Consider the following 23,703-nt stretch of genomic DNA (forward strand, 5'->3'; position numbering starts at 1 on the left):
ATTTATATAGCACATATAACCACAGGATGTCCCCAAAAGCACTTTACTGACAATTAAATGCCCTTGAAGTGCAGGAAATGCAGCAGCCAATTAGTGGAGAGCAAGCTCTCACAAACAGCATTGTGTGAATGCTCAGTTTTTGTGATGTCGATCATTTTGGCAAGAACTTCCCTACTAAATAGTGCCGCAGGATCTCTTCCATCCACCTGCCTCCAACAGGGCAGCACCCCGTCAGTACTCACACTGGAATGGGGATTTCAAGGATCAAATCTGGTGGGATTTAAATCCACAACTTTGTAACTAAGTGATAAAACGGCGGTCAAATGAGCCAAGTGGGAGCAGGGAGCTGGAGACCACGATTAAGGTGGCCCTGCCTATAAGAGGGAAAGTGTGTGATTTGTTTTTTCTGATTCAAGGTTTATTTGATGTTCTCACCTTAATTAAAGACAAAGCAACTCGTTGCAAAGCTAAACTGTTCTGTTTAATACAGAAGTGTAATTGGTAAGTTCATTCACAAAAAAGGATTCATGCTAACATTTAACACAGCGAATAATATACTTCGCTGGTTTCGGTCTGCAACATTTAACTGCAGTTTGTTTGTTCACAGACTTAAAACCAGAGGTGAAAATATCCGATTAACTAACCTGAACTTCCCGAGATCAGAAACTTGAAAACGCCTTTGACCGGCGCCTGCTCTCTCTCAGGCAGCAGCCGACCTGGGCTGAATTGAAAAGGGCGGCACTTGGAATGCATATTTTCCACAACATTACCAAAATGTAAGTGGATAGGGTTAATGCAAACGATCAGATCGTTGTCCCAGTTTAGAGCGCAGGTGGCCATTCCGCATCTTTTGGATAGAGACAGAGCGATAGATTTAGAATGAAAAATTGCAGTAAATAATTCACTGCACTGCTGTCCCGGCGTTGATATGAGAGGCTCGAGGTGAAGGAAGAGATTGTATTGAAACCACACACACCCGACTCTGATAAACTCAACTATTTTATTGTCGGTTTGAAATATACAGCGTAGGAAGTATAGAAAGTTATAGGCACAGATGACTTATATACAGGCATTTGTAAATAACATTAATGAAATATAACTTCGATGCTTCTGAACAGAATAAATACAATTGCTTTTTTTCTACATCATAGCAATTTGCCCCAGGGAAAGAAGGATATATTTCGGTGTGGAGCCTCTGGAAGAATAAGTCTGTACAAATTAACTCATTATCCTTTCCCTCGGTCGAATGAATGCTTTATTTAAATATATTTAAACGTCTGCCAACTTTCATTCCAATATCAAATGACATTAGATCGAGTTCTCGGTTGCCTTTTTTTTATTTCAAAGTTTCTGCGCGTCAGCATTCCTTCCTGGTGGATTATGTGCACAAAACGTCGACAGAGAAATGTACAAACGGTTCCGTTGTGCATAAATGAAAGAAATGATCGTGCAGTTTAAAAACGACATTGCCATGTATTCCTTACTGATTGACTGGTGCTATGCTAAATGAACCGAGAGGTACACGATCGTGTGCTATTTCATTAGTTTATTTCCCCCGCAATCCCCACCCTTGCCTTTAAGAAAAAAGTGATGTTGCAATGAGAAACTCGCCACGATTGAACCTCCTGCATCGCCGGCACTGATTTCAGAATATACCTTTTTTTTTAAAATGTAAAACCTCATGCAAGGTTAAATGTATTTATTATATAAATAGCTTAAATCAATAGTCCGTTATCCTGACCTTGAACTATATTGATTGAAACTATTTGTCGAGCGATTTTTAAAAAAACTGCCAAAATGAATATCCGCTTGCATTAATAAGGTGCTGTTTATTGTGAATACGCTTGAATCAATAAAAAAAAACGTGACTGATCACGTCCAAATGAGTGTGCTTTTTATTAGCTGCTTGTACTGGAATAGAAATATCTATGGTGCATTCAGATCATTTTAAACCAGGAGTTTGGCTATTTATTTATTACCAATACACACCTCCTCCATCAGAACAACCTGATGGTTCGCCAATGGGACTCTGTATTTTTATTTTTATTTTGGCTCAATGGGGGGGGGGGGGGGGGAGGACAAGAAGTTTCATCTTTGAGTCTTTGAAATAAACCCACGTGGTCGAGGACACAGGGTCACCCCCCCCCCCCCCCCCCCCCCAGTCTGATGGGTCGGTTGTCCAGAGGGTCTGTTCTTTTGTTGCTTATTCGGCTAGGCGGCAGTTCACATAACGACACACTTGCCCTTGAGTTTCTCTGTCCTCTTTTGCTGCTTGGATTTCTTGCCGTCGATCTGCAAGCTCACGGCCCGGCGCTTCTCCAGGTTCAGCAGCTCCTGGAAGAGCTCCTTGACGTTGTGGTTGGTCTTGGCCGAGGTCTCCATGAAGCCGCACTTCCAGCGCTTGGCCTGGGACTCGCCGTCGCTGGCCTGCACCTCCCTCAGGGTGTCATCGCACTTGTTACCCACCAGCATGATGGGGATGCTCTCCACGTCCCCCTTGATCTGGCACACTTGCTCGTAGATGGGCTTCAGCTCCTCCAGGGACTGCTTGCTGGTGATGGAGTAGACCAGGATGAAGGCGTGCCCCTTCGAGATGGACAGGCGCTGCATGGCCGGGAACTGATGGCTGCCCGTGGTGTCGGTGATCTGTAAAGTGCAGATGCTCTTGTCGCAGCTGATAACCTGGCGGTAAGTGTCTTCGATGGTGGGGATGTAGCTCTCCCGGAAAGTGCCTTTGACAAACCTCAGGACCAGCGAGCTCTTGCCCACGCCCCCCGCTCCAAACACCACCACCCTGTAATCATTACTCTGCTCCGGCATCTTTGCAGGCTGCCTCACACTCTCACCTAGAGTCAAAGGGAAAGCAGAGATTACACATGCTCAGCTCGTGCACACATCCAACATTTTTTTTTCAAATTTCAAAACAATAAAGTCAGTGAGTGCCCAGCGTTATAATTCAGAGCTCCCTGTGCAGAATCAGGGCTGCTTCATTGATGCCGTGCCCAGTTACATCCTCCCACTGTGCGCCCTTACAGAGATGCTGGGGGCAGCAGACTGGCTGCCCCGGTACATGACCAAGTGCATCTTGCCATTTCAGCATCCAGGCCAGGGATCAGCAGGGGGCAGAAATGGGTGCAGAGCCGCCACTGACCCTGCCCGCCACACAGCTGCCCCCAGCCAATGTTACGGCATCTGCATTCTGCAGGTTCTTTTGCAAAATATATATAAATTACCTTCCGAGACAACAATACCAGTTGCAGTGTGCCGATCGCCAGTGTCGAGCCGCGCTCAGTCTTGAGGACTCATGGTGGCTGAAGGTTGCACAGGATGACTGATGAAGGAGCCGGCTTTGTGCTCACTCACAGGGCTGGAGGGAGTTTCTGACTGATATTTAAGGCACCGGAGACGCGCTCGATACAGGGATGTTGTTACGTATCTGGCTTGTTTCGAGGGCTCTGTGTGATCAGGGAGACGGGATCTGACTATCGTCATCAGTAATTTTCACTGCTACCTCTTTCACTGCTGGTCGTCAGAATACTGCAACAGAGCTCACTCTGAGCCAGAGCTGCTCATAAATCTTCCACAGTGAGAGGAGAGAGCGAGGGAGAGAGCACGTATCAAACCCGCACCGTCAGCACCCAAAAAACAACTCTCCTTTCTTTCCCTAACCACCATTTAGTGCCCGAGAGTTTGACCAGCTCCAAATCCTGGCCTCTGTCAAATTTAGCAACTGATTTAAACAACGGAATAAAAATTAAACAGCTGGGGGAGGGGGAGGGCTGTTTTTGTATTTCACACTGGATCGTCAGTCAACATCTGGATAAGGAAGGACGGTTTCCAGTTGAATTGTCTGCTTTCCTATGATTAACCTGACCCCCCCTCCCCCTCTCTCGCCTGCCCCTCCAGATGATGCCAGACCTGTTTCCACATTCACTGAGCGTTTTGTCTTCTTCACCACGTTTGCAGACCTAATGCCTGGCGTTCGCGCACGTTTCGTAATCAATTCCCAGTTGCCCCTGTCTGTCAGCGCTAACAAGCTTTAATATTTACTCTATTTTAATAACCTGTACTTCATCCGTTTCCAAAGGGTCATCGTCGCCACCAACTGGAGGGCGCCAGGTCAAGCCCAGTGTAAACCAGCCAGCAGCAGGCTGTCTAAACTGGGAGCAGCATTCCCACTTGGAGCACCGGTGGGGTGGGGGGGGGGGGGTGTTTATGTGTGTGGGGGGGAGGGGGGGGTTGTTTTATGTTACATTTCATCTCACGCTTCCGCAATACTTCAATTCCCTGAGAATCAATCTTGTCTGATTAAGGAGCTCTGCTTCTTTGTACATCCTTGTAATCCACTTCCACCACCTTTTGGGGACCCTTTAAATGACCAGTCCAAACCCACCCGAATACATGAAACAATGCCGCGGGGAGCCGCTTTCTGATCTATTTTAAACAAGTCCTTACTATGCTTTCCGTTTTACACACAGTAAGGATAATTCAATCTATTATTTATTTCTAATGGACACTTACTGGCGGACAATTGCTTTGACCAGGCAACACATAAGATAGCTAAAAAAATGTTAGATAAACAGACGCAGGGCCTAATAATACTCAGCTATCTCTCTCAGGCAGACAATAGAACCATGATCAGTTAGCTCCGGATTATTAAAGGTTCCTGATTCCTCACTAAACTGGCATTTTTAATCTGGTACGTCATTATCTTTCAAGTGCAAAACCAAAGGGCAAATGGACAACACTGGCGCGGAGCACACAGAGCAATGGGTTCTTTCATTTCAAAAGTTAGGTTTGTGCATTCAATACATTGTTCAGTTAGATTTCAGAAGACCGACATGAGACAGTGCAAAGGTGTAGAACAGGATGACACATTTAGGAATTCAAATACATTTTCTAGATTGTTGCGAATGTCGTGTCAAATTTGAAGACATCTAATCGATAGCTCAGTACTGAGTTGCTTTTTGGTGGAGGAGAACTGGTCTCGGTTATACTTACTTCCCCAAACATTGCTGGGGAAATATAAAAGCTGGATTACTCCCAGCCAGTCAGTCAGTTTATATACAGTGCACAGATTGATAGGGATTTGTATTTGCCTTTCCGGTGTATACAAAGTTGTTTTGTCTCTGATATCAGATGGGTATAAAGCAAAACAGCGTCAATTATTCATCGGCCTTTAATATTTCCGCGTTGAAAGTAATTTTCTCTCATCACTCTGATCTCGCTGACACTGTCAAAAGGGCAACGCGAGAGCCTGCCCCCTCCCCAAGTCATTTCAGGGGGAAAAAAACAAATACTCAGTCACAAATAGGCACAGGCATTAGAGCACAGAAAGAGGCCCTTCGGCCCATCGTGTCAATGCCGGCCATGAAGCACCAATCTATTCTAAGCCCATTTTTCTGCACTTGATCCAGGCCTTTTATGCTATGTGAAATAATGTGAAATAATGCGGTATCAATAACATACTATTGCCAGGAATGCTGACAGAGGTCAAACAGTGGATGTTTACATGCTTTTCAAAATCTTGTCTGAGAAGGTTATTTATTTATTGCCACATATTTATCTAACATTTTAGAGACAATTCAGCTATCTGCTAATATGGGAGCCGGAAGTTTGCATTCGTTTTGAGTTCAAATTAGTTACACCTTAAGTACAGAAAAGGGAGAAAGACAGTCATTAGGACCCTAGACCATGGCCAATGACGTGCCCTCCCCATTTTGCAATGGCGAGTACAGTGAATGGGATCTGAGAGCAGAGGATGGCGGAGCATTGTTCACAATGCGCATCCTGGGCTGCAGTTTTTGTCCGCCTCCTCTAATGGGAAATGAAGGCTCTTAGCTCGGAAGCGTAGACCGTGCTGGGTGAGGTTAGCCGGGCCATTGGAAGTGACAGGCTCGGAGTGTAATAATGCAATGTTAAAAATGAGACTTTCATTCAAGCTGACGGTCTGTGGCTTCCATTAAATCATCCGCCCAGTACTCAGGTAGGCCAGATGGCGAGTAAATGACTGTGAAAGTTGGAAATTCTGTCACTGGCTCAGAGTTCTTAAAGCCATCTCTCAGCTTCAACTGACCTCCAAGAATAAGCATATTTATAGAATAAATCTAATATATAAAGAGCAGCGAAATTCATATTTCCAAATTTCAGGCGCATCACACACAGATATGGATGCACAGTTATTCATCAATGACATTACTTTGATTCCATTCAAAGGGGCTGAGTCAGAAGCAGCTGGAATTTGGGTCACCCCTTCACTTCACTAGTCTTTTTCTCTCAGTTAGCCCTTTCCCATTTAATGAGATGTCCCCTTCTTTCCTCTCCCCCTAGCACAGCAGCCTGCCAGGAGCAATACTCCTGGATTGTTAACATTGCAGAAATGCTCCCCCCCCCCCCCCGCCCCCCCGCCACCAAAATGTCTTTTTGCACACGATTGAATATGATAATGCAGTGGCCAAGGCCGTATTCTGCAAGCATTGGACGACAGACAACGCTGACAGAATGCTTCTGCGCGGGTAGGTTATCAATGGCCGTGCTCCAGTGCTGCACCAGAGTTCCCAATGAATGGCCCGAGGCCACTGTCTGACTGATATGGACACCTCTTTGGAGAATGAGCTCAGAATGATGGAACCTCACAATGTAAAGTCCAGCAGGATGCTCTGTGCCTCTTCGTTAGACCAATCCAGATTTGAAATGCAGTTTTAAGGACGAAATTATCGTCACATCGGGACACAGTGATCAGTGCCGCCACCATGCAGCATTTAGCGGAAGCTTTCCCTCACTGAATAGCCAATATCAAACAGCCTGCATTGTGCCCGTCTATTTGTTAAAGCGGTCAGGTTCAAGCGGCACACGGAGGCACATGTGCAAACACTCGGATTATTTTGGCCGATGTATAATATCAAACAAATTTAGCAACTATACAGTTGCTTTCGTCTAAAACGCAAGTCCGAACACCTGTCTCTTCAGAATGAAAGCAAAGGGCACACCCATTCCCCAGATCCAGGAAATGTTGCAACTCCGCCAGGATACCGGCTCCTTCACCGTGAAACAATAAAGGCGTCGCCACCGGCTCGGCTCTGAACCATCCTTTCACAGAAAGTAAGAAAGCTCCAAATTATTGGAAGTATAAATCTAACAATCTGTCCATTATTGAAGGCAAGGCCATTACTATGTCGGTGCATGCATTTGAATCATTATTCTAGCTCCATGTGCCCGCTATTCATTTCCCAAACATGGAAGCACTTTACCTTGGGAAGGGATCCGGGAATTAAACTGGAAAGGAAGGTTGGGAGGTCCACATGCCGCCGCGATGGCTCCAGTTTCTCGGCTGCGGTGGTGTCAGCAATGAGGCTGGAAAGGCAGTGTGTGGGTACACTGTTCTCAACTGCCTCTGCAGAGGGAATGAAGCAGAGCTCTCCTGCTCCCCGTCCAGGAGCTCAGATTAGATCACCTCCTGTTTTTGCTGTCGACAGATGGCACGTGATTCCTTTCACAATAAGAGTCTCTTGTACTCTCATCCCATCTTCACCCTCTGCAGAATAGTGTACTTCCCACTGAGTAAACAATGCGGGAGATCTGGAGAGATTTTCACAGTAAACACGGCCGGGAACATCAGGCGTTTGGATTATTGGTATTGATTCGAGCAATAGTTTAACAAATTACAATGTTGTCCCCTGCAAAAGAGGCTGACTCATGCTGGGAAACTGGTGAACAGGCCCTGACTATGTTCCAAGCCTTTGCCAAATATTACCGTTTTGCTCGTGGTTACTGTTGATTTAACGGGTATCCAATTTTCATTCACTTGTACATGTCTTCCAGCAGCGGGCCACTGAGTTAGTGCTGGGGAGAAGACTCACTTGCAGTTTTTCTTCATGGCTATTGAATGAATCACAGAATCAAAGAATCACTACAGTGCACAAGGAGGCCATTCGACACATCGAGTCTGCACCAACCCTCTGAAAGAGCACCCTCCCTCGGCCCATGCACCCAGCCTATCTCCATAACCCAATAATCCCATCTAACCTATTGGACAAGTAAGGGACAATTTATCATGGTCAATCCACTTGACCTGCACATCTTTGGACTGCGGGAGTAAATCCCCGCAGACATGGGAAGAACGTGCAAATTCCACACAGACGATGACCCAAGGCTGGAATTGAATCCAGGTCCCTGGTGCTGTGAGGTAGCAGTGCTAACCACTGTGCCACCATGCTTCCCCATTGGTTCTGAGTCCTCCTCTAGTACAATTACAATGCACATTTTCCAATTTCCCAGACAAATCCCTGAACCGTCATCTAGAATTCTGACTATTTTCACAACAGCAATATGTCTTCAAGTGTTTAAGCGATGACTGTCATAGGCACCCAAGAACCATCAGCAGTGCCTTTACAAGACCCTCCAAATTTGGTGCCAACAAACAGGGTCTCGGTCACCAGAGGAGATCCCAAGAGGATAGTGGAAATGTTTTGGAATGTCTTCAAGGCATCCCTGAAGAGGTCAGACCCCCTGCTGACTCATGGGAGCCCCTGGATTGTGACCGACTGTCATGAGCCTGCCTGGAGACAGCAGTAGACAGTCAGTATTCAAAGGACCCCGATTGGAATGCAATTCTCTCAGTAGCAAGTTCGGAATGGCCAGGTTAAATAATAATCAAGTATGAATAGTGTCTCGAGGAGAAACAGATTATAAATGATTGGAGAAGATCCCTGAAATATACATATGTTAATGTATAGTCAAGGAAGTTGATAGGGGCAGACAGCAGAATACGCAGAAGACATAATCAAAGAACAACAAAGGTATAATTGCCCAGGCCCCGAGAAGCCAGGAGATTGGATTGGATTTGTTTACTGTCACGTGTACCGAGGTATCGTGAAAAGTATTGTTTTGCATACAGTCCAGAGACATCATTCCATAGATGAAAAAAAACATAAGGCAAACATAAGTACACAATGTAAATATAGACACAGGTATTGGGTGAAGCATACAGGAATGTAATACTACTCAGTAGAGAAAATGTGTGAAGAGATCAGATCAGTCCATAAGATGGTCATTTAGGAGTCTGGTAACAGCAGGGAAGAAGCTGTTTTTTAATCTGCTAGTGCGTTTTCTCAGACTTTTGTACCTCCTGCCTGATTGAAGAAGTTGGAAGAGTGAATAAGCCGAGTGGTAGGGGTCTTTATTATGCTGCCCGCTTTCCCAAGGCAGCGGGAGGTGTAGACAGAGTCAATGGATGGGAGGCAGGTTTGCATGATGGACTGGGCTGTGTTCACAACTCTGTAGTTTCTTACGGTCTTGGGCCGAGCAGTTGCCCGACCAGGCTGTGACGCTGCCAGATAGGATGCTTTCTATGGTGCATCTGTAAAGGTTGGTAAGAGTCAGTGTGTTCATGCCGAATTTCCTTAGTTTCCTGAGGAAGTATGGGCACTGTTGTGCTTTCTTGGTCGTAGTGGTGACGTGGGTGGATCAGCACTGATGGTGGGTGATGTGCACCCCTAGGAATGGTAAACATGTCAACCACCTCCACCTCGGCACCATTGATGCAGACAGGGGTGTGTACGATACTTTGCTTCCTGAAGGGAATGACCAGCTTTTTAGTTTTGCTGACCTTGAGGGGGAGATTGTCTTTTAAAAAATAAATTTAGATTACCCAATTCATTTTTTCCAATTAAGGGACAATTTAGCATGGCAAAACCACCTACCATGCATATCTTTGCGTTTTGGGGGCAAACCCCACGCAAGCATGGAGAGAATGTGCAAACTCCACACAGGCAGTGATTCATATCTGGGATCGAACCGGGGACCTCGACACCGTGAAACAGCAGTGCTAACCACTGTGCCAACGTGCTGCCCATGAGGGGGAGATTGTTGGCGTTCCACCACTCCACTAGGTTCTTTATCTCACTCCTGTATTCAGACTCATCGTTGTTTGAGATCTGAACCACTATGGTCGTGTCATCACAAACCTGTAAATGGAGTTGGTGCCAAATTTTGCCACAAAGCCTGTGTATAGGGAGTATAGTAGGGGGCTAAACATGCAGCCTTAAGGGGCCCCAGTATTGAGGACTATCTTTGAGGAGGTGTTGTTGTTTATCCTTACTGATTGTGGTCTGTGGGTCAGAAAGTCGAGGATCCAGTTGCAGAGTGAGGAGCCACGTCCTAGGTTTTGGAGCTTTGAATCTGCTGTCGAAGATTCTTCTTGGCTTCGCTTTGTAGCTGGGGCTGTTTAGCACAGGGCTAAATCGCTGGCTTTGAAAGCAGACCAAGGCAGACCAGCAGCACGGTTCAATTCCCGTAACAGCCTCCCCGAACAGGCGCTGGAATGTGGCGACTAGGGGCTTTTCACAGTAACTTCATTTGAAGCCTACTTGTGACAATAAGCCTATTTCATGTTGTTTAAGCCTTGCCACAACCGACGAGCGTCACTAAGCTGTGACTCTAGCTTAGTCTGATATTGACTCTTGGCATCCCTGATGGCTTTGCAGAGGTCGTACCTGGATTTCTTGTTCGGTCAGGGCCGCTTGTCTTGAATGCCTCAGACCTGGCCTTCAGTAGGGAGTCAATCTCCTGGTTAAACCATGGTTTCCGGTTGGGGAACCCACATACTACCTTCTTTGGCATGCAATCTTCTACACATTTACTGATGAAGTCTGTTACAGTGGTGGCATACACGTTTAGCTTGACCGCTGAGTTCTTAAATATGGACCAGACCACTGACTTCAAGCAGTTATGTAGGAGCTCTTGTGTGGCACAAATGTTACTTGCCACTTATCAGCCCAAGTCTGGATATTGTCCAGATCTTGCTGCACATGGAAAAGGACTGCTTCAGTATCTGAGGAGTCATGAATGATACTGAACAGTAAATCAGCAACCATCAATTGATGGAGGGGATGTCATTGATGAAGCAGTGAAGATGGTTGGGCCTAGGTGACTACACTGAGGAACCTTTGCAGCAATGTCCAACAACTGAGATGCTTGACTTCCAATGTCCACAACTATCTTCCTTTGTACTAGGTTTGAATATAACCAGTGGAGAGTTCTCCCCTGATTCCCATTAACTCCACGTTTGCTCTGACTCCTTAATGCCACACTCAATCAAATACTGTCTTGATGTCAAGGGCAGTGACTCCCACCTCACCTTGGAATTTGGCTCTTTTGTCCATGTTCGAACCAATGCTGTAATGAGGTCAGGAGCTGAGTGACCCTGACAGAACACAAACTGAGCATCAGTGCATTGGTTATCGCTGAGAAATTGCTAATGTATAGCACTGTCGACAACATCTCCTTTTACTTTGCTAATGATCAGGAGTAGACGGGTTGTTGCAAATGCTTCAACCTTGTCTTTTGCAGTGATGTGGCGGGCTTCCCCATCATTGAGCATGGAGATATTTGTGGAGCGTCCTCCTCCAATGAGCTGTTTAATTGTCCACCACCATTCACAACCAGATGTGGCAGGACAACAGAGATTAGATCTGATCCAGTGATTGTGGGATTGTTAGCTTTGTCTATCACATGTTGCTTTTGCTGTTTGGCACGCATGTAGCCAATCGTGTTGTAATTTCACCAAGTTGACACCTCATTTTTAGGTGTGCCTGATATTTCTCCTGGCATGACCTCCTGCACTCTTCGTTGAATTGTGAAAGTTTATTTGGGAAAACATTTTTAAAAATCAAGAGACTTCATAGAGAACCTGAAGAGGCAAAGTTGAGGCATTGGAGGAGCGTCCAAACCTCCAACTACCTCATCTGTCTGATATTTCAAGCACCACCACCCCACCAGAGTCTGCAGATTGAGCATTGAATTTATCAGCCATCTTAGAATCCATAAAATTGGAGTGGGAGCAAGTCATCCTGGATCATGCTGGACTGCCGAAGAAGAAGAGAAGAAAATTGAGATATATCACCTATAAACTATGATTTTGTGGTGGAGGGGGAGCATCTGTAAAAGAGTAATCATTGTACCAGCTTTCAAAAATGAAACTAGGTTTTTTATAAATTAGATGCACTCATTTATTTAGTGCTAATTTAAATGATGTTACTGCAGAATATCAATTGAGCCATTGATATTTTGTCAGGTGTGTACAGGAAGGATTCCTGACTCAATATACAGATAGGCCGACTAGGGGGGAGGCCATATTGGACTTGGTGCTCGGCAAAGAACCAGGCCAGGTGTCAGATGTCTCGGTGGGAGAGCATTTCGGTGACAGTGACCACAACTCCTTGACCTTTACCATAGTCATGGAGAGGGATAGGAACACACAGTATGGGAAGGTATTTAATTGGGGGAGGGAAAATTATACTGCTATTAGACAGGAGCTGAGGAGCATAAAGTGGGAACAATTGTTCTTGGAGAGCTAGAAGGCGGCATGAAAAAGCCCTGGCGGGAAGGATTAGGGAAAACCCCAGGCGTACTACACTTATGTGAGAAATAAGAGGATGATCAGAGTGAGAGTAGGGCCGATCAGGGATAGTGGAGGGAACTTGTGCCTAGAGTCTGAAGAGATGGGGGAGGCCCTAAATGAATACTTCGCTTCAGTATTCACTCGAGAGAGGGACCTTGTTGCACATGAGAACAGTGTGAACCAGGTTAATAGACTCAAACAGGTTGATATTAAGGAGGATGTGCTGGAAATTTTGAAAAGCATCAGGATAGACAAGTCCCCTGGGCCGGACGGGATATACCCAAGGTTACTACGGGTCTGCACTGGCTCTTGGAAAGAGCACCCTACCCAAGGTCAACATCTCCACCCTGTCCCCATAACCCAATAAGACCAGTATATTTAAAATCTAGTGTAGAATTGTTGTATCAGCATTACTAATTTGTAAATTTACGAATGTTTCATTTCTATTTATAATTCATAATATTATAACTAGAAATAAATAATTTACAAAGGTAAAATTTGGAATATGGCAATTCCAAACCACCGAGAACAACTTAAATGAATGTTTCTCTCCTGATAGATGCTGGCAGACCTGCTGAGCTTTTTCAGCGTCCTCTGTTCGTGTGTTAAATGAATGGCTAATGTGTCCCTGTGGTGGTACTATCACCTTACTGCCGAACAGCAGAATTATGAATCCTATAAAAAACTGTACCATAAAATTAGAAATAATATATAAAAATAATATATAAATTTTACATAAATATGTAAATATGTCATCCAAAATTGCCCCATAGTGTCCAAAAGGTTAGATGGGCTACAGGAATCGGACGGGTGCGTGGGCCTGGGTTCGGTGCTCCCTCGGAGGGTCGATGCAGACTTAATGGGCGAATAGCCTCCTTCAGCACTGTAGGGATTCTATGATTCAATGAATATAGCTGAAAAATATTCTGTGTTCCCAAAAACACAATTAACTATTCATCAGATATGCTTCATATTTTGGGGGCGACAAATTATCTTTACACATTTCTCTAATTTACCAAAGAGAAAACCATACATCTTTCATTTAAACAAGTGTCGCAGACATTCATTAAAATAGTTTCAGTGAACATTTTAAATACTTTCATAGCTTCATAACAGTTGCCCATTCTATGATTAGGGGCTACTTAGGTACATGGTAAAATAGTGGTAATGGCGAACTCCATTGTTTATGGCCATCTGTCATACCATATGTTAGCTGAGACTTGGAGACTCAAAACATATTACACAGAGCCAAAGGTCTGGGTCTTAAAGTCTTAAAAGTGCTATTATTTCCTTAAGTTACCTGGATGACTGTGTGCATCTCAGTAATTACTTCCTTATTTTTGCATCATTAATGTATTGTAATATAAAAATAACTTCATAATTAATAATGGCTGTCCCATGAAATAATGAAAAAGCTGATGTACCTTCAGAGTATTTTCATAAAAGGAAAAGGAGCATTACAATAAATATAATACCTTTTCATTTTTTTATCTGTGGGAAAGGTGAAATAATTTACTTCACTCATAAACTCACAAGCACAAACTTTCATTTTAAATTGTGGTGTGAACATGAATATCTTTGCTAGTAGCTTATTGGGCTATGTTGGCAGTTTGCGTGTGAAAATCTGTGAATCATTTTTAACATTCATTGGAGAATGAATGAGTTATTTTGGAGGTAGCCCATGTCCGCAACTCTGTTTAGTCACTTTTGCCACTTGGTCAGTGTGATTGAATTAAATTCATTAACATTGAACAATAAGGATAATGTGAATTTGAAATACCACAAACCTATAAGTAATAATGAACAATGACCATTATCATTTGTAAAATGTAGCTAGTAGAATTGTAGACATTTCCTGCCATTACCAAGTGAAATCAGCACCTTAAATAAGTCTTCAGAAATTATATTTAACAATAAATGTGCATAAATATGAATGGGCCTCGATTCATTCGTTTTCGCATATTAGTTCTGAAAAGTGTAATTTTTCCATGTTGCTCTTACACAGTGGCAGCTGACTGGTCCCACTGTGGTTAAAAGGTAATTCTGTTTTGTGTGTAGTCACGCAGAACTGTCAAGACACATATTACTTTTTCCATTTTCCATGAGGTCTGCCCAACTGATTCTGCCCATGGGACAATCTGGAAATCCTTCCCTTGGTGATAAGTAGTTCCCACAAGAACGGTGATCTGTAACCTGTTCCTCTATTTGCCATTTTTGGGGAAAATTCCGCCCAGAGTGTAACACAAGTCCCATTCCAAAGTATTTTTTTAATATAAATTTAGAGTACCCAATTATTTTTTTCCAATTAAGGGGCAATTTAGTATGGCCACTACACCCACCCTGCACATCTTTGGGTTGTGGGGGTGAGACCCATGCAGACACGGGGAGAATGTGCAAACTCCACATGGACAGAGACCAAAGGCCAGAATCGAACCATGATCCTCGGTGCCGTAAGGCAGCAGTGTTAACCACTGTGCCACAATGCCGCCCAGGTCCCATTCTAAATTAGAGTCATATTGGACTCAACATGTTCACTTTGTTTGTCTTTCCACAGATGCTGCCAGACCAGCTGAGTTTTTCCAGCACTTCTTGATTTTATCCAACTCCAGGACTTGATGATCATGGATGCATTCAAAATGCAGCCAAACAGGTTGACTTTCAACTTCTAATCATTTCAATCTACACCACTGGCCGGCGGTAAGAGCAGGAGAGATTCCTCGTCAGGCATGTGATGGAAAGGAATTGGAGCCTCTGCCACCGCTACCATAGCTCCAGGCTACAGCCCGCATGTAAAAGTGCACATTGCCATCGCAACTCAGAGGTATTGGGGGCTGGTTGGCTCAGTTAACTGGACTGTTGGCGTGGATCAGATTGGGGCCAACAGCATGGGGTTTGATTCCCATTCTGGTTGCAGTGGATTCAGGACTTGCCTTCTTGTCCTGCCTGTGGTGGAGGTCATGTGGTTTGGAGCTGCTTTTGGACAGAGAACAGAGGAAGTGTGGAAGAGTAGGGAGGTTATATTAGAACTATATAAAACACTAGTTTGATGGTAGCTAGAATATCGTGTACAGCTCTAGTCAATGTTTTGAAGGAAGGATGTGATCACACTAGAGAAGCTACAGCAGAGTTACACAAATATTGTCAAGAAAAACTATTAGGGACAATCAAATAGGCTGAGTTATTTACTTCTGACCAGATGAGGCTGAGATGCATTGATAAAATGGATACGAAGGACCTATCTCTGCTACTGGAGGGGTCAATAACCAGATGGTACATAGTTAAAGTTAATGGTAGAAGGATAAGGGGGAATTGGAGGAGATTTTAAAAAATAATTTAGAATGTGACAGGAGACTGGAACTCACTGCCTGTAAGTGTGATGGATACATAAACCCTAAAAAATATTACTATATCAACTTAAAATGCCATAACCTACCAGTATTAAGGCCTAAGAGCTGAAAAGTGGGATTTGGCTCAATACTTCTTTTTCTGGTTGGCAAAGCGACCATGAGCTAAATGGCCTTCATTGCTGTAGTGCCATGAATGTGCTGGAGGAGTTGGTTCCCACTCACATATTACCTCAACTTGATTCTTTCAGTCATGTTTGATGTGTTGGGTGTTCTGAATCACATACAGGTCACCAACACTTGAAGTAGTGCAACACTATTTTATTAAAAGCTTAACTATTTAAACATACTTGAACTGTGGGTAAATACGATACCAGCTTTAACTAAAGACCTTTGCCTTGTCCTAACCAGTTGATGCACTCAGCACATGTGGTGAATGTCTGTGTTGCAGGCTGTGAGCTCTGTGCTCCTAGCTAGCTGCTACTCAAATGAGCGGGAACTCTGATGTCCCCTGTCTTTATAGTGCGTGTGCACTCACTGGTGATTGGCTGCGGTATTGTGTATGTTGATTGGTCCCACTGTGTGTCCATCAGTGTGTGTCTGCACCATGATATACTGGTGTATATTATGACAATGTTGGCCTATGAGAATAAACAGGGTGTACAAATATTACCTCAACAAACTCACTACATAAAATCGAGAATGTGGCATTTATTCAATCTCCTGTTGTTAGTCATGTACCTGTTCCCTGGAGACAGCTAGTGGCACCATCTTAATTCATTTGAAAAGAATGACTGTGGACGTATTTGAATCGGATGGGTGTAGCAGATTGAAGCTGAAGGCATCATGGCTGTAAAAAGATTAGGAAATTAGGAAAATAATGAAACTATAATATGTGAGGGGAAAGGGACAAGTGCAGCTGTGGTGGTGTTAGGAGAGGCCCCAATCGCTATGCCTCATCACATTTCTTTACGCACTGAGATGAGGTTGGGGCAGGGAGATACTCACAAAACTGGAAAAAATTCTGTGTGTTCCTTTTGTCTACATTCAAACTCAATTTACATTCAAAGGTTTTGCCTTTTTGAATGATTACATGCAGTGAGTGTTGACTACACCAGGCTCACTGATCTCAGTCAATCTTTGTGTCTGCGCAAGATCTGGATGTGTGAGCCTAAAGTCTTGGTGTGAGATATATTTATTCTTTCCCTCCCCTCATTTAATTGTATGGAAAGAGCATAGGGCAAGGTTGTCCTCAGCACTGTCCGGGCTATGCATGTCCATTCCCTTTTGCATACTACCTTTTCCTGTGATCGGCAGGCATGGTAACTCACCTGGCCAAATATTTGTTTTTGTATTGGACCAATATTTTAGAGTATTCATTTTCAAACTCGGTTGCGACCCATGGGTGGTCGTGGGCAGGTGTCGGGAAGGTCGCAGAGCGATCGGTTGCAGCCGTGAGAAGAAGTGCCTAACGGCCATGACCAGCTTTTAAAACTGCTGGCCACAACCAACTTTCAACAATGCTGGCCGTCCTGTGCATGCATGCCCCCTCAGCCAGATCTAGAGTGCACAGGTCCAGAGCCCAGCAGGGCGGACCACCTCCCCCTGATGTCAGTGCGCTGTCCCAGACCAGAGTTTTAAAAAATTCAATGGAGTCTTCCCTTGAGAAGCAGTAACAGAGAGCAGGTCATGTGCCCGTAAACTGACAGAGATCCCTTCATTTTGTAGCTGCCAGCAAGGAAGCAACGGGACTGTATGAAGAACTGAATTTTTTGTAATAAAGGAAGTGAGGGCCAGGGACACAAACAGACTAGGATCTTACAATTGAATCTGCTGGAGACAGCTTCTCTGGAGAATCCATGGCAGGAAAACAAAAATCAGCGGAAGTCCTTAGCAGAAATGTAACATTGAATGACAAAGCAAGTGTGATCATGAGGACCAAGTAGGCTCACATGTTGCATTAAAGGTAAGTGAAAATGGTGTGTTGCGAAGGTCTGCCGGCGTGGGTTGTGAAGGTCGATGAGTTGGTAAACGTGGGTCCTGGGAAAAAAAGTTTGAAAAACACTGTTTTAGAGCCTTGAAAATCTTACATGAAGCCTTTGCTGGTCAAGTTTTAATTGTCTCTGACCCAAATCACTTATATCTGTGCACACCCTGCATTGGTCTACCTTCACATAATCTTGTTGAGACTTTTGCTGCATCACCTATCACCCTAATCTTTACACATGTCTGATTTAATATTGCCTCCCAATTCTGACATTAGCTTATACTAAGTGTGTGGTTGTCACTTTGATTATCGGGACATAGAAATAGGTCACTCAGCGGGGGGATTTAATGGCCTCGTCGTGCCGACTTGGTGTTGGGCCGAGGCCGTTGAATCTCACGAGAGGCCTCTGCCAAGATTCGCGATGCTCGAAACGCCTTGCCAGATTTAACGGATTCACATGCGACATCACTGGCATGATCTAAATAAGCATATTGAAATTAAATATGCGTTCGTGAGATTGCTCCGGTGGCTGGGATCTAATGGCCTGAGAGACCTCACCAGTGCCATTTAGTACTGGCTTCCACAATCATGGACCAGTCATAATGGTACCTGAGAGGGTCTCAAGGCCATTCGGGACTCCAGGGTGGTCGGGGCAGGGACAGGGTAGCACCCTGGCCCATCGTCTGGCACTCGGGTACCTTGGCAGGATTCCCATTCCTCAATCTGATTGACCAGCAGCCCCATAATCCCAGCAGCACCAGTGGCCACGACTAGGACTGGAAGCAGTCCCATGGTTCTAACTCCTGAAGTCCAGGAACAGACAAGTGTATGAGGGGTCTCACGGCAGGATGGGACGTGAGAGCACCAGGGTTGGGTGTTCTGATATGGAGGCTGGAGAGTGAGGCAGCATCATGGGGAGACACTAGGTGTGGATGAGGGTGATGAGGGTGCTGCTCCCCCTTTCCACCTGAGTCCCAGGCAGGGTGATCTGATAGGCTTCCTTCTAACACCTGGACCCCTCCCATCTGCCCCAAAATTGAGGCCAGGTGGGAAGCAGCCCTTAAATGACCAGTAATTGGTCACTTACTGGCCTCAATTGTGGTGAGGGCAGGCAGACCACTCAAAGCCTTTCCCACCCTTCACTGAATTGAGGGCAGGTCGGACCAGCTAGGCCACCAGGGGAGTTTTACAGGCCTCCTTCCCACCCAACAAACTTGCAAACCCGTTGGTGGAGGACAGTAATATTATGGTGGAATTTTCCCAGACAAGGAGAGGCAGGTTTGACATGATCGCTCTCTTTTCCATTCTCCTTGGCAAAATGGACTTCCAGTCCGGTGTGGTGGCCACCTTGAGAACATGGAGACAGTTTAGGCAGCACTTTAAGCTGGCTGCTATGTCATTGTTGACCCCAAGCTGTGAAATCACCGCTTTGTACCGGTGGCCTTGTACTCATCGTTTGGGACATGGAGGGAGGAGGGGTTGGAGAGCTTCGGGGATTTATTTATAGATGGGAAGTTCGATGCTTTTGAAGAGTGGTTGGGCAAGTTACCGGCTCCCGAGAGCTAACCTAGTTTGGTATTATCAGGTACACGACTTTGTACGCAAGGAGATTTCTTCCTTTCGATCGGCACCCTCACCCTTGTTGATGGATAGGATTATATTGGTGGTTGGATCATTGGATTTCTGTAAGCACCTGGTTTGAAGGGATTGTGGGAGGGGAGAGTCCCTTGTTCAAAAGCACAAAGAAGAGAGGCTTGCTGAAATCTACCCTCAGCGCTTTCTTCCAAACCCTGTAACCCCTTACTAGTGACCCCCTGCCCATGACTGTCAGCCCGCTGTCACTCAGCTGTGGCTTGGGTCTCTAGGCAAACCTAGGCCTCTGTTGTGTGCATTATCAGCAGCGGCCACCACGTCATATGGTGCGGCCTATTATGGAGAGCTCAAAAGCAAGGCAGTCTTCACTTGATATTTCTTTTCTTTTAACTGCAGCAGAATTAGTTTTGCAACCAACATTACTATGTGATGTGTTGAAGGATAAGCAGAGTTGACAACCAGAAATGCAGACACAACAGGCAGAACCTGTGCTGACAACAGCCACAACATGTATCCTGAAGGAGAGGCCAGGTGGGTGGGAGCACTCGGAAGAGGGGGGAGGGGGGTGCGGTGGATGTGCAGAGCTAGGTTGTGGGGCGGGGAGACGGCATCCGTTATAGAAAAGGCAGACTTGACAGAGATGCCACCCCTTCCCATCCAAAAGGCTGAGTAGGGCAGCCTGCTGTGCTTTCCTTCACCAGTAAACTCCCCCCACCATCCTCAAAATTGAGGCCTGGCAGGAAGCAGCCATTAATAGCCAACCTTGGCATTCCTAAGACCACAAGACCATGGGAAATAGGAACAGGATCAGCCCATCAAATAATAGGCCAGTCAGTTCACCTTCAATAGTGGCGAAACATCTAGGGATAATAATTCTGGACAACATTAATGGTCACATGGATAAATACAGTTTAATTAAGGAAAGCCAGCGTGGAATTAATAAAAATCATGTTGAACTAAATTGTTGACCTTTTTTGAAGAGATAACAGAGGGTTGATGAGGGCAATATTGTTGATGTGGTGCATGGACTTATTATACTGCTATATAACAGACTTGTGAGCAAAGTTATAGCTCATGGAATTAAAGAGAAAGTAGCAACATTGATACAAAATTGGCTGGATGTCAGGAAACGGTGATAGTGGTTATTGGATGTTTTTCAGGTGGGGAAGGTTTATAGCAGAGTTCCCCAAGGGTCAGTATTGGGATTGTTGCTTTTCCACATATATATGTATATATGTTTTTAAATTTAAAGCATCCAATTAATTTTTATCCAATTAAGGGGCAACTTAGCATGGCCAATCCACTTACCCTGCACACCTTTGGGTTGTGGGGGTGAGATCCACACACACAGGGGACGAATGTGTAAAATTCCATCCGGACAGTGACCCTGGGCCGAGATTGAACCCATGTCCTCGGCGCCGGGAGGCAGCAGTGCTAACCACTGTGCCACCGCGCTGTCCTCCAGATATATATTATTTCCCTAGGCTTTGGTGTACAGGGCACTATTTCAAACATTACGGATAATACAATACTTGTGAACTGTGAGGGGGATAATGCAGGACTTCAAAAGGACAAAGGCAAATTAGTGGAGTGGGCGGGGACTTGGGAGATGAAATTTAATATAGAAACATATGAAATGACTCACTTTGGGGAACGTCATGGGGAGGCAAGGGTGGAATATTCAGTTTTTTCTTTTGGACAAGGTGAGAAAAACAATGTGCAGCACATCAGATGTACAGGTGGCATTTCTCACCATATTGTCCAGCACTTAGAAGAAAGAAATCCTGGAGGCACGTCTCACACCATCATGCTGATGGGGCAGTGTCTGAAAGAGCCGGCAACATCAGCTTTCAAGGGCACCCGACGTCCAGTTGAAACAAAGCAAAGAAGACGTACACTGGGATCCCCCCCCAACATATATATGGATTCTCGCCCCCAGAGGGATCCTATGCTCATGGTGGCTGCACCCCCCCCCATGGATCTCCCCAGAGGAACCCCATCAGCACTGCCCCTGGCACTATCGGACCATGTCCCTCACCCTCCTGGAGCTGTACGTATCTGTGCACCTTCAGTGTGGCCTCTTCATCTGCTTCATGTTGCTCCAGACCTGTTGTGATGTCACATCGGCAAGGAGGGAAATCCTAGTGTCGGGATATGATACAGCAGGGAAACCCACTAATGAGATGAAAATGTGTTTAAATGAGGTTTCTGACCTTTCTGGGTGTTTTGTCAATGGCAGGGAGATGGGGACGATTGAGCCATGCGATCATACGAGCAAGAATCTCATTTTTGGCCTTTTGCGGGTCTTTGCAATCACTTTGTCATTTGAGCCCGCATTCCCCGGCAAATATATAACAAATATACAAATTTGGAGGGCGTGCAGGTGCAGAGGGATGTGGATGTAGATGTGCATAAGTCAATCAATGTTGAACTTGTAATAAAAGCTAGTTTGCCCTCAGCTGAAGTATTGTGTCCAGTCCTGAGTGCTGCACATAAGGAAAGATATGTAGGCATTGGAGAGAGTGCAAACTCGATTCACAAGAAAGATGCAGGGATAAGGTACTTCAGTTCTGAAGATTGCTACAATACCCTGGCCCAGTGCGCAGTTAATTCCCACCCCAGTTGACCTGGAATCACAACACAAGTGAAGTAACCAATGATTCTTAGAAAAATGTCCGAAGTCTTTGGCCCTTGGTGGCTCAATAATTACAGTCACCAGGTTTGTAAATGTTAACACAATTACTTTTTTATAAATAACAAGAACTGTAATTAAATATGTAGTAAAAACAATTGGCTAACTATAATCTAGTTCCTAATTCCACAATTTAAATTGACCCCCCCCCCCCACCCTCTACACACACACACCAGATAAGCAAACAGAGCTGAAGAAAAAAGTCATACATAAAAGGGAAAATTAGTCTTTGTTTCAAATGGTTGTTTCCAGCACGTTACTCCTCTTCAAACCCCACTTTCAGTCCAAAGATTTACAGGAGAGTCATACAGGCCTCTGTAGTTTCAAATACAACACAGACAGCCTTTCTGGAGAGAGGGAGAGGGTCCTAGTCTTCGTTTGCAGCCTGTAATGGTTTTCCTGTAGATTCATTCATTCAGGTTCTCTGCCGTGCCAGAAATACAGCACTCACAGCCTAATACAGCACTCACAGCCTTTCTGGAGAAACACGGAGGCGAGACAGAGAATCCTTGTCCCTATGCTTCCAGCAGTCAGACTGAGCTCCTTGGAACTCTGAAAACCATTCCACTGGGACAGGATCCAATCACCACCTACTACCAGGCAGAGTCTGGCCTTTTAGTCCAATTCATTAGTCCCCAGCCAGTCAATCAAACCGAGTTCCACCCATCTCTCTCTCTCTGGTGCCGGAATGTCTGAAGTTACTGTTCAAACCAGCAGAGACTAGCAGAGTGTTCTCTCCTGTAACTTCTGAATTACTCATTCTCTCTGCTGCTGATTTAAAGATACATGTCCCTTAAAGACACCTGGGTCAAATATGATAATGGGAAAATAAAAGAAAGGGGAAATAAGGGAAAAAACAGGAAGTACCCTTACGAGATAGATTGGAGAAATTGGGACTGATTTTGTTGAGAAGTGATGGCCGAGAGGAGATTTGATAGAGGCATTCAAAATCATGAGGAGTCTGGACAGAGCAGATGGGGAGAAAATGTTCCCACTTGTGAAAAGGTTCACGAATGAGAGGTACAGATTTAAAAGAATTGGCAAAAGAAGCAATAGCGACTCGAGGAAAACGTTTTCACATAGCGAGTGGCTGGGATCTGGAATGCAGTGCCTGAGGGTTTGTTGGAGACGTATTCAATTAATAGGTTCAAAAGGGAATTAGGCTGTTAGCTGAAAAGGAAGAATATGCAGGGTTGAGAGGTTGGGGGGGGGGGGGGGGGCGGTGGTGGAGGGAAAAGTGGCGGAATTGCACTAGGTGAATTTCTTATTTGGAGAGTTGATGCAGACGCGATGGGCCAAATGGCCTCCTCTGCACGGTTCAATTCCCGTATCAGCCTCCCCGAACAGGCGCCAGAATGTGGCGACTAGGGGCTTTTCACAGTAACTTCATTGAAGCCTACTTGTGACAATAAGCGATTTTCATTTCATTTCATTTTCATTAAGGGCAGCACGGTAGCATAGTGGTTAGCACAAATGCTTCACAGCTCCAGGGTCCCAGGGTCCCAGATTCCCGGCTTGGGTCACTGTCTGTGCGGAGTCTGCACGTTCTTCCCGTGTGTGCGTGGGTTTCCTCCGGGTGCTCCGGTTTCCTCCCACAGTCCAAAGATATGCAGGTTAGGTGGATTGGCCATGCTAAATTGCCCTTAGTGTCCAAATTGCCCTTAGTGTTAGGTGGGGTTACTGGATT

The 23,703-nt window shown here is 45.1% G+C and overlaps 2 protein-coding genes across 5 annotated transcripts in view; one reads left to right on the plus strand and one right to left on the minus strand.

Annotated features, from left to right (window-relative positions):
- Positions 1 to 981: 981 nt before the first annotated feature.
- On the minus strand, positions 982 to 7,448 carry LOC140429591 (GTP-binding protein Di-Ras2). Of its 2 annotated transcripts, none has more exons than XM_072516821.1 (2): positions 7,251 to 7,448; positions 982 to 2,846 (listed from the first exon to the last, which is right to left on the minus strand). In XM_072516821.1, exon 2 carries the CDS (start codon positions 2,818 to 2,820, stop codon positions 2,224 to 2,226), a length of 597 nt encoding a protein of 198 aa, XP_072372922.1. In that variant the 5' UTR covers positions 2,821 to 2,846; positions 7,251 to 7,448; the 3' UTR covers positions 982 to 2,223. The 2 variants fall into 2 exon arrangements, with proteins under 2 accessions (XP_072372922.1, XP_072372923.1); XM_072516822.1 differs by lacking the exon at positions 7,251 to 7,448 and adding an exon at positions 3,234 to 3,810.
- The window catches only part of syk (spleen tyrosine kinase), a 458,870-nt gene continuing 441,597 nt past the window's right edge, over positions 6,431 to 23,703 (plus strand). The window contains exons 1-2 of one of the 3 annotated variants that reach the window (XM_072516819.1): positions 6,431 to 7,101; positions 14,955 to 15,221. The gene's annotated coding sequence lies outside the window, so the exon portion shown is untranslated. The remainder of the gene's footprint in view (positions 7,102 to 14,954; positions 15,222 to 23,703) is intronic. The other 2 variants (XM_072516816.1, XM_072516820.1) reach the window with 2 other exon arrangements.

This window comes from Scyliorhinus torazame, chromosome 9 (assembly GCF_047496885.1).
Source record: "Scyliorhinus torazame isolate Kashiwa2021f chromosome 9, sScyTor2.1, whole genome shotgun sequence".
NCBI lineage: Eukaryota > Metazoa > Chordata > Chondrichthyes > Carcharhiniformes > Scyliorhinidae > Scyliorhinus > Scyliorhinus torazame.